This window comes from Sinocyclocheilus anshuiensis, unplaced genomic scaffold, assembly GCF_001515605.1.
Source record: "Sinocyclocheilus anshuiensis isolate Anshui unplaced genomic scaffold, SAMN03320099.WGS_v1.1 scaffold135, whole genome shotgun sequence".
Classification (NCBI taxonomy): Eukaryota; Metazoa; Chordata; class Actinopteri; order Cypriniformes; family Cyprinidae; genus Sinocyclocheilus; species Sinocyclocheilus anshuiensis.
The window spans coordinates 1,642,897-1,654,913 of NW_015552564.1; the positions used below are offsets into that span (position 1 = coordinate 1,642,897).

The window sequence follows — 12,017 nt, forward strand, 5'->3', positions numbered from 1 at the left end:
CACTTAGACATGCCAAACCCTTGGTCTCTGTGCGTGGGAACCACAACTAAGAATGCGTAACACACTAGCAGGCCTAGATGGATTTTTTTGCTCTGATTTTAGGGGAAATCTGGGGCTGGTTGCACGAGCTGTCCGTGAGTTACAACGTAACCTAGTTTTAAGGGTAAAGGGGCGCTAAACGTATGCATTCTACATATAAACAAAAGTAACGGAAGCTTTCGGCTATGAGTAATGGTTGGAATAAAATAACAGATTACAGATTGACGGAATTTCATTATTGTTATTTATAATTTTTTGTAATCCCACAGACTTCAACCCTTTAGACATACACTACTTGTCAAAAGTTTGGAAAAAAAAAATATTTCTTTATTTAATATTTGAATGTTTTTGAAAGTCTCTTATGCTCACTAAGACTCCATTTATTTGATCAAAAATATAGTAAAAAGTGATATTGTTAAATATTATTACAATCTAAAATGTTACATGATCCTTCGGAAATCATTCTAATATGCCGATTTGCTCCACAAATATTAAAAATGGTTCTTATTATTATCAGTGTTAAAAAAAAAATTTTTTTGCTGTTTAATGTTTTTTTGTGATACTTTTTTAGGATTCTAATAAAAGAGTAGGCCTATTTTTATAGAAATATTGGTAACACTTTAGTATAGGGACCAATTCTCACTATTAACTAGTTGCTTAATAGCATACCTATTGTTAACATATTGGCTGTTTATTAGTACTTCTAAAGCACATATTCTGCATGACCATATTCTACATCCCTAATCTTACCCAATACCTAAACTTAACAACTACCTTACTAACTATTCATAAGCAGGATTTATTAGGAGTTAAAATTAGGAGTTAATTTAGGATTAATTAGGAGTTTATTGAGGCAAAAGTCATAGTTAATGGTTTGTTAATAGCGAGCATTGGACCTTAAAATAAATATTTTATATATTTTATAAAATTATAAATGTATAACATTCTAAATGTCTTAAATAATAAATAAATAAACAAATAACTAAAGTAAGATGAAAGCTGAAAGTACTACAAGCTCTTAATAATTAATTATTAGTCATTAATAAATACACACGCACATGATGTGAAGAGCTTTGTAAATGACAGGTTTAAATTCTGGGGAAATCTGTAGCTTTCTGCAGGTGATGTCCTGTGGGTGTAAACACTGCAGTAGTTATAAAGTATGTGTTGAGACAAGTCCTGGAATTTCATCAGGCAAAATCTATCTCTGCAGTTTCCTGCTTGCTTTTCCGGAATGTTTCCTCACCTTTTCAGTTTACTTTAATGATGTGCTCATGTTTTTTATGTTCCTTCCAATTTCAAGCGCTTGGTTGTTTAAATCATAATAGTTAATTGGTTTACTGATTGCCATCTCTCTCTCTCTCTCTCTCTCTCGTGTGTGTGTGTGTGTGTGTGTGTGTACTCCACTGTACGTTTTAGTACATTTCACCCGCAAGGCTGGTTTTGTAATATAATCTGTTTATTACGGATGCGAGAAACAACCAAGAACATGTTTGTCATTGCATACTACATATTACATTGCAGTTATTTATTTTACATAATATAGCCTACTGTATGATAATTTGACATGTCATGATTTAAATAACTAGTAGCTACAAAGGGACCAGTCATCTTGTAGGAACAAAGACTGATGTTTCAAAAGTTTTATTATTACAACATTCATAAAGTCTTATCTAGAAGTTTATTACAAAAAAATAAACAGTTGAGAAATTCAAACTTGTGTTAACTGCCTTCCATACTAGCTAAACCACTAAAAATATTAAATTGGAAAACTGTGGTGGGCAATACATTTTCATTAAATCATAAAAATAAAATTATAAAAAACTAATAAAGATGGATGGATGGATGGATGGATAGATAGATAGATAGATAGATAGATAGATAGATAGATAGATAGATGATGGACTGACGGACGGACGGACGGACGGACGGACGGACGGACAGACAGACAGACAGACAGACAGACAGATAGATAGATAGATAGATAGATAGATAGATGACGGACGGACGGACAAATGGATAGATGATAGATGATAGATAGATAGATAGATAGATAGATAACGGACGGACGGAAGGACGGACGGACGGATGGATAGATAGATAGATAGAGACGGTATAGAAATAGATAGACGATGGACGGACGGACAGAAGGATAGATGATAGATGATAGATGATAGATGGATAGACAGACAGACAGACAGATAGACAGATAGATAGATAGATAGATAGATAGATAGATAGATAGATGGACTCTTGTTGTTGACTACTGGTATGCCAAAATAAATAGCATTCAAATCATAAACCAGTGGCCTTTGGGGACATCATTCCTGATTTAGTGGTTTGGTGGACTCTCTGCAGAGATTCCAACATGAACAAAAATATTTCAGGATTATATCCAAGAGACACATTTTCACAATCTTATGAACTCTGATATTTTCCCAGAAAACTGAGATATGAATATACATTTATCTCAATCTGGATATCCACGCTAATTTTAGACCTTTCTTTCTACTGGATTCTTTATAATTACTTTTTGATTGATATACATTCTTAAGAAGATGATTAAGTAAATTACAGAACATTTGGCAAAATTACTTTACCTTTTTAGGTACAGAACACTGATATGACTAGTCTTTTAAAACCTGCATGAACATTGCATTTTAGTGATGTAATACTTAAATATTTCTACATTTTGTGATTACTGGTATTAAGGGATATTAAATCCATTATCTTTATGCACAACTAAAGCTCATCCATGATTTGATCTAACAATTATATTTAAATGTAACTATTTAAATTTGTTTAGAATTAAATTTCAAAACCAATCAGTTATTTTGACTTGTAATAATTTTGGTGGAAATCTGAGATTAATGCAAAAAAAACTACAAATAGCTGATTAAGCTGCTGTTTACTTGAGAGTGCAATAAAAGTCAAAATATTTCAGAAGCAAACACGCTTAGCGTGATTAATAATGACGTATGTTTAAATTGGGTGGAAATCTTCAGAGCTTTCCGTGGAGTTCTGTGAGCACAAATTCCCTTTGGGTCTGTATTACAGAAACCTCTTCTCTTAATTCTTGAATATTTCCTAAATAAACTTACAACGGTTACTAAATGGATTCCGAGGTAGGACGTTTTTCGGTAATACCCTATTTAGTATTCTCAACACACGTGTATCAGAATATTGTGAGAACTGCTTCAACAGGTAATGAGGTTTTTCAGTGTTTACTCTGTAAATAAACTGTCAACTTCCTTGAAATGTTTCTCAAGAAGAAACTCCTGCTATTGTTGCGTCATTTCAGGATAGTCATTAATATGACTGCTGTTCTGCAATCTGTCATCAGTGTTGTTTTTGCAGTTTAAGGTGTTGATGTGAGTCCAAGCGTTCCTGGCGATATTTCCTCAGTTCATGTGAATGAGTCTAATGTCAACACACACTTGCACATGCTCTTCAGAACATTAGCCCTGTCTCAGTGTGACCGCAGTGCATTGGAGGATGTTAATGACTTTTGGAGCCACACAGACGAGGTCAAAAAGGAAAGAAAACAAAAACTTGCTATTAATAGAAAAATATTCACCATTATTTCACCATGTTCTAAGAGTACTTGCATGGTGAAGCTATTGTACCATTCTCGTTTAAATTAATTAATGTACCATTAATGTTTTTTTAAAGGAAATCTCAATAATAAATAAGTACATATCCTTATTGCACTTGCACACATCCAGTGTGCTTTACTGCTGAGTTTGTTGGTGCATTCAATTTCTTGTGGTAAATTTGTAATTATGAAATTCATAAGTACAACATCGGGTGTGTTCAAGACATTTGGTCGGAGCAAGATGGCGACCTTTTCAGCAAGATTTTTAAACTAAAATGATGAATGAAGAATGTGCATCAGTCTGTTTTTGCTCTGATATTTTTTCCCCCGAATTTGTTATATTAAGTGCTGTTAATTGAATGGTTATATATTCTATCATTCAATACTTTTACAATACTGTTGTATTATGCAACTTAGTTTTATTGTGAAAAAAAATCATTTCAACAAATTTAGCATCAATACAGACACTACATTCATTGTGTAACGGGGCTGACGAGACGTGAGACGTGTGGATCCATCTGCAGGCTTTATTAAAGAGACGTGGTAAACAGGCAGGGTCAAACAATGGCAAACAGGTATATGGCGGGCAAAACACAAGAATAGTCCCAGGGCTAGCGTAGGTCACCGATCGGCAGACAGAATCACAGGGGCGAGACGAGAGGGAAAAATCCAGGAAAACAGGCAAAGATCAGAAACCGCGAAAACAGGCAAGGCAAGGCAAAACAAGGAAAACACAGAGACTCGGAATGGGGTACGGGCTAAACAATACTCAGCAGAGAAAGGTGGTAGGAGTGGGTGTTATATAGTGAGTGAGGTGATTAGAAACAGCTGTGTGCAATGAGTGCAATCAGTGCAGTGTGCAAATCGTGCAAAGAATGATGGGATATGTAGTCCGGGGTGCTATGCAACAGTTTGTGTTGTGCGAGAGTCAATGTAATGGAAAGGGTGACCTCTGGTGGTGAATAAACGGAAGTCCATGGACCGAATTCGTGACACATTGCATCTGACATGTTTTCTCACTGAGACACCCTCGGAAACTTCATCTCAAAAGTTGTAATGACTTCGTGGCAACATTCATGTATATTTAACTCATAAATGTGATCTTTCTAACATGACCTGAACCATATTTCCAATTTAATTATTATTATTATTATTTATTCATTTATTTTCCCCTCCATAAAGGTTTGGTTGTTGTTGTTAAATTTGTCTTGAACTTGTTTCTCATTTTAAAATGTCTTAAATTTGTTTCTCAATAAGAATGTTTTGTCTGTAAAAACTTTCACAATTAAATAAATAAATACTTACTACTTGTGATTTTTTTTTTTTTCACATTTTGGGTTTCTATATCAGCACAGTGTGGGAATATTTTCTAAATGTTTGGGAATATTTCACCAAAGTTGGTTAACTTGAAAAGACAGCATTTGTATTTTGTATTTGCAATTTCTATTTGAAAAGCTAGGAAATGACTCAAGCCAGATTCGAACCCGCATTCCCAAATCAGCATCACAGCACATGTGTCAGCTGTGCCACAGCACCAAGATTTTTTTTCTTTATAACGTGCACAAGATAATAACCCACAAAATACAGAAAAAACAAACAAACAAAAAAACGTTATTTGTTAAAGAAGTTTACATTTCACTCAGAATGTAGTGCATCAGCTTGGTTGTGGCATTTGAAAAAGATCTCCGGTTCAAAGCAGGTCCTTTATCCTGTAGGGAAGGAGGTATAAATACAGCCATTACCAGCACTAATCCAACAAAAGAAAATACACACAACAGATAGTCCCTTCAGATCAGGTGCCCATAATCCATCTGTGACAAATTGTGGCAAAAGTTGGATAAGCAAACACTGATTTCTGGAATACTTTGACTTTATCAAAGAAATAACATCTCTCGGCCCTGTGCAGGCTACATTACAGAGACCACACAATGAACTGTAATATATGGCCAGATTGACAGATAAATGTTTCCCTGCAGTCTTTCCTTATAAGGATCCCTCCCCAGACAGCAACATAGTGTTGGCCCAGATCCGGCCCACATCTGGCCCATGTGAAATCCATGTGGGCCAGATGTGGGCCGGATCTGGGCCGAAACGGTCTGCTGTCTGGGTCTCTTCCCTTCTCCAAGTGTCTAATTAAAGGAACACATTAAATAAACACATGGACCCTGTCAGAGCATCTGCCTGTAAATGTGAACAACAGGACACCCATTACTTTTTCATTAGTCTGAGAGTCACTATTTGCTGTGCAATTAAAAATGAAACAAAAGACAACATGTAGACCGTTAAGGAAAAGATTAGATGCAGATCAGGAAATTACCTGCAACGAAAAGCATGTGTTTTACACGCAAGCTGATGTGCATCGTGGGAAACAACACAACCGCTTAAGCAACCTCTGCGTTTCCCAGGTCATTATTCGATCTACAATGCATAACAGTGGCTGTAAAATTTCAGATGTGCAAGATTGATTCTGTCACTGTAATGGAATTAATTCTCATAAACTAGAAAGTGCCTTTCCAAAGAATATCTGTCATAGTTCTTGAGCTGAATGCCAAGTTCTGCATGTGAAGCTGTAAAACCAAAACCACTTGAGGAAGTGAACTGATGGAAAGAATCAATCACTGTCATTAAATTGACATTCTGTCAAGTTATACCGTGAAAGGTCTTGTCTGACGACACATAAAGACATAATATAAAAACTGTCTCTCAAGTCTGCTAGACTCGACTCTGAGTCAGAGCTGTAAGATCATCAGATTAGGGGTCATAAAGAGTGTAATAAAGTGTTGCTCAAGATGCAGAATGAGCATGTTCAGTGATCCTGTTGATAAACATTACAGCTTCAAGTGTTCTTGAGACATCCACTCTTAAAAATAAAGGTTCTTTGTTGGCATTGATGGTTCATCATGGAATCTTTCAGGGTTCTTTATTGTGGGAAAATGTTCTTTAGATGATTAAAATGTTTTGTTTTTTTAAAGAAAGAAATTATTTTAAACTGTTCACTGAAAGGTTCTTTGGGGAACATAAAATGGTTCTTTTATTGCAAACCCCCTTTTTGGAACCTTTGTTTTAAGAGTGTAGGACTAAGTAAGCCCATGACTTCTATGGTTTCAAACATTTGCACTTTAAGATGAATCAGAAAGGACTACTAAAATGCTTTTAAAGGCAAAGTCCATTTAAGAATGAGAAATCTGTCATCATTTTTAGTCCTAACCTGTCTTTCTACTGCAGAGCACAAAAGAAGATATTTGAAGAACGTTGAGGAACCAAACAACATTGGAGCCAGTTGATTTGTATTTCCATGGCTGTATTGTATTTCTCAAAATTGTTCCATAGCTCTTTATCAAACTGATGATATTACACTAGTAATAACTACATAAAAGCTACTTGTCCTCAGATCATAACCGCAATTTATATAGATCTGAATATAATTGTAAAGAATTTGTTTAGGGTTTCTAAGAAGGTCATCATAGTAATCCATTTATAAATTTGAATGAAAGCATCTGCCAAATGCATAAATGTAAATCTAGCAACACCAAGAAAACAAAATGTATTCTGTGTTTATTGTGTGTGATATGCAAAATATGGTGATTTTATCAATACTGAGATCTCCTGACTGTAACATAACTTTAAAACCAATCTTATAACCTCAATTCATTCACAGTGTAAATATCAAGTAATATCAGGAGATTGTTAAACAGACCGATCCAAAACAATTCCTTTATGGACCAACTTTTATTTCCTCAGTTTAGCCTGCTCCTTCCCTCCAAATGACTGTCTTCAGTCGTGGGACCTTTGCACAGTTTAGTCAAGCCGTTTGGCTCTTTCACAATGAACTGACTTGCTATGACATGATTCAGTCCTGCATGTATTTGCAACGGAACGTGGAAAACAAAACTGATTAAGCGTGTCGTCACACAAGGAAAGACAACCGCATTCCCCACGCAGTTGAAACAAGAAGTACAGCTCTTCATTTCAGCCTGTAAATGTTTATTTATATTTACCATTCGATTTCCTGCTGATAAATAAACACTTATTTTCCTTCCGGTGTACAAAAATGTTTTACTCTCCATAAATAAAGGCAATAAATAAGTTTACTTTGCTAAAAAAAAAAGTATACTCTATTATATTCTCCATGATATTATAGGTGCAGCACCACACATCTTTTTCATCCTCAGGTCTTAGATCCATCTGTTCAGTCATCCAGTGACGTGGATCTTCAGTCTCTGTTATTTTCCAGGAATTTCTGTGTAGGCTTTCATCACACTGCCTCCTTCTGAATCTCCAGGTGGCTTTGACTGATACAGGACTGGATGGATGCTATGGACCTTCTCCTGCGTGGGTTTGAACTTTGCGGTCTTGCACATCTTGTCCCAGAGCAGACGAGGTACTGGGGGACTGAGGATGATGAAGACCCAGGGGTCTATGATGGGGTTGGCCGATACTAAAAGAAGGGGTATGAGATCATTTTTATGACGATCTCGGTCGCAACAAGTGTTGAGGTACACTTGAATCTGTGGAGACAAGAGCACAGTGTGGAACTGTATGTTGTGCATAAACAGTAAATCAAAATATCTAAGTATAAACATAACATGTTACAGTGTGAACATTTTGAGAAGCTGCTAAAAATACATTTTAAATAGTGTTTCTAATAATAAATAAAAACCTAACCTTACATGTTTGTCTTGATAATAAATGCAACTTGGTTCAATATTTAGTCTAATGCAACGACATTTTTAAGTGTGCCTTCATTGTAAAAATACATTTAGGGCTACTGTATATGACAAACCATTTAAATATTCATTCCTCTAAACTAGTAGGCTATCAATTTTACATTACTAGTACCTACTTTTATATCACTACTAAGTAATCCAACAGTTATATTTTTCAATTCACTAGGTATCGTTTCTATGTAATCAATTATTCACTAGTACTGATATTTATTCATTTCCTACTACTACTTATTAATTTGCTACTAGTCAATAACTTAGTGTGACAAGCTATTTTATTGCTAACGTGCATATTTGCCATTGGAATGGGCTTTTTTATTTTTTTTTTACATGTGATGTGACTAGTAATTATTACTATTATGAATGGCTGATTTGAAGTAGGTAAAATCTTAAAAGTACAATTAGAAACCAATTAGAATGCAACAATTAGATAAAACAAATAGAATGCACACTAATACAGTGCATGTCTACTCAATAGTAATATGAAAATGGGAATACATACCAATACTTATAGATGAAAAAAAATAATAATAATAAAGCTTACTAGTGGACTAGTTGCATGTCCCTACTGTAATGTATATAATGACTGGTGAATAATTTATAAATAGGCCTAAAGATGATAGACTATTGTAATTAGGGATGCTCCGATCCACCTTTTTTGCCTCCGATACCGATTCTGATACCTAGGGTTCGGTATTGGCCGATACCGATCAGACTGAAATACTATACTATATATATATATATAACATATATAATGTTTGTAAAATGGTACGGCTTTTTAAATATCTGAGAGTACACTATTAATATCAGTCAGTCAAGCAGTCAAGCATTATAATATGATAATCAAGTATTATTTAATAATAGAAGTTTAGTCATTAGAATTCAAACTTGGTAACCATGAACTTAGGACTGGTGCTGAAGTATAATGGGAACACAGAATGATCTTGGAGAGAGCCGAGCTGACTGCTGTAACCGAACGCGACCAGGGCTTAAACTTAAAAGGCTGAACGAATGACTGACAGCCACAGCGGAGAAAATAGTTTGTGTGAACTTTAATGTAAGGACTTAAATATTCATATGTAGCTCACATTAAGCTATTGTATGGCTTCAGAAGTAACACAGAATAATTCGCACAATCGGGAAAAAATAAATTAAAAAAATCTCGGATTTGGATCGGCCCTCTCTGACCGATACCCGATCCGAGAAAAATGGCACTAGCGGAGCCGATACCCGATATGAATATCGGATCGGCGCATCCCTAATTGTAATAATGGAAAATAATATGTTGGTCATAGTCTACTAGTTAATTAAAATAAACATAAAACATGTTAAACAATTACCATGAAACCCTTTTGTTGTCGTAAGATGCTTTGTTTGCTTTTTAGGGTGTCTTTTGAACAGTCTGTCTAGGGCCTACAGATGAAAACTAACCCAATTCTGGCACATTTACAGCAATGTTCATTCATGTGCATAAACAAATATACTTAAACTTAAAAACAGACTTGTAACCGTTAAGAAACGACGCTCTCTGTAATATGGACGTTGTAGAGTCTTTGAACGTTCAGGAACAGGGCATTATTACTTCTAGAGTAGTCAACTCGTGTGTAAATTGTGTAAAGAGTTTTGACAAGCCTTACCACAAGAGGAAGAGAGCAGATAACGAATGCTATTGTCATGAACCCGAGCAGCACAAGATGTTCAACCTCCTTCGCGATGGACCGATGCCTCTTGTGTCTTCGCTGCCGTCGGACAGAGCTCCGGTGCGCCTTGCGTCTTCGGTACATGAGCGAAAGATGATAGATGACGGACGCGTTGCACAAAACCGTACACACTATCATGACTAGCAAACAAGACGCGTAGATGATATTGAAGACTTTGTGCACGCTCGCAGACGGGTGCATGTCAATGAAGCACCACGTTCCGGGACAGTGCTGAACATACTTCCCAAAACCGAGGAAAGGTGTGACGCAGAAAAGAGCGCACAGCAGGTAAATGAGCGCGATGGCGATGTACCCGCAGCGTTTACTCATGCGCTTCTCGTAACAGTAAGGATGTCCGATGGAGAGCCAGCGCTCCACTGCCATGGAGAGAAGAATGGCGAGAGTGACCATACTGAAAAAAGTCATGGCGTATCCAAAGTGTCCGCAAACCAAACGTTTGTCACTCATCCCAGTCAAAGATTCATTCCTCAAGTACGCGGTTAAAACCAGAGGACTGACGGAGAAAGTTCCCAGCAAATCTGTGAAGACCAAAGATGTGACCAGGACTTGGAACAAAGATGCGGATTGCTTCCTCCGCCGTATTTCCAAGAGAATTAGGGCGACCACGTTCCCAAGGACGCCGGCGGAAAACATAATCGCAGATGTTGAAGGAGATCCACCAGAGACAGTGGGCTGCTCGTGGCAACTGACATTTTTCAGGCTTAGCGCCATAAAAAGAAACAAAAATCTTTTTTTTCTGTATTATCCGGTTTGGGGTCAATTTGAATTTAAAGAAAACCAAATATCATAGCAGTGAAGAATTAGTCTCCATACTTATAGTGAAGCCGAAATTTTACTTACAGCCCATAAACGTCCAAACGACCGTAAGCAGAAAGTGAGGTGGAGTTTCAGCTGAGCATGCTCTGATGTCAACACCTAAATGAGTCACCACATCTAAGTAGACTTAAAATGCGATCGAATTATTTAAAACATGATTTGGATCTGTTTATTTTAGTTTTTTACCTTTTCATGCTACTTAAAAATAAATCTCTAAATTATGTATAAATGTAAAATATTCATAAATATCCATTACAAATAATACATTATATAACATCTTATGTTATACATTATACTTATAAATAGTACTTGAAATAACATTACATTACATGCTATTTATTAGCAAATGACATGCTATTTTTAATTTATATAGAGTTTAGATAATGAGTATAAAATCTTGGTTGATCATCTACATGGCATCATGACGCCTCCCTGTGGAGAATATTCAAGACACTGACGAGTTTTAGGAGAGAGGTTGATATAGGGACTTGTTGGACCAAGAGTAATTTCGCATTACAAAACATTAAAAGGTCAAAACCTGTGAGGACAATTTTGCAGTTTTCTATGTCAAAACAAATATTAGCTGAAACAGCCCACATGCTAAAAATGTTATAAAACGTCATATTGAAACTAATAAAAATTAAAGTGAATATCTTTCAAATACATTACTTTTATTAGAAATGGGAACCAGTAATATCAAGTAATTTTCCATTTGAGATCATAAACTAAAAGAAGTGTGCTCATTTATGTTGGCCCATGTGTTCATTTAGAAAGCAATGATCATTTATCATCACAGTATTATCATGGAAATAATCCACTTTATCTTCACATCAACTGGAGTTCCACAGGGATCAGTACTAGGGCCACTTTTAATTTCTCTTTACCTTAAACCACAAGTGAAGTTATCAAATCTAATGGCTTTCTCTATCATGCTCATGCAAATGATACTTCATTAAATCTGTAATTCTGCCCTCTGATATACAGGTTTCACAGCATGTCTGGCAAACATTTCTGTCTGAATCATTTGAATTTATTGAAAACAGGGAAGCTGTTCATCCTAGCCAAGTACCACCCATTGCCAAGACCTTGTCATTTCAATAGACAAACTCAACCATCTCACCC

The 12,017-nt window shown here is 35.8% G+C and overlaps 1 protein-coding gene across 1 annotated transcript; it reads right to left on the reverse strand.

Annotated features, from left to right (window-relative positions):
* Positions 1–7,158: 7,158 nt before the first annotated feature.
* Positions 7,159–11,004, reverse strand: LOC107664800 (prostaglandin E2 receptor EP2 subtype-like). Its single transcript, XM_016455473.1, has 2 exons — positions 9,996–11,004; positions 7,159–8,142 (listed from the first exon to the last, which is right to left on the reverse strand). Exons 1-2 carry the CDS (start codon positions 10,788–10,790, stop codon positions 7,858–7,860), a joined length of 1,080 nt encoding a protein of 359 aa, XP_016310959.1. The 5' UTR covers positions 10,791–11,004; the 3' UTR covers positions 7,159–7,857.
* Between the last annotated feature and the right edge of the window lie 1,013 nt (positions 11,005–12,017).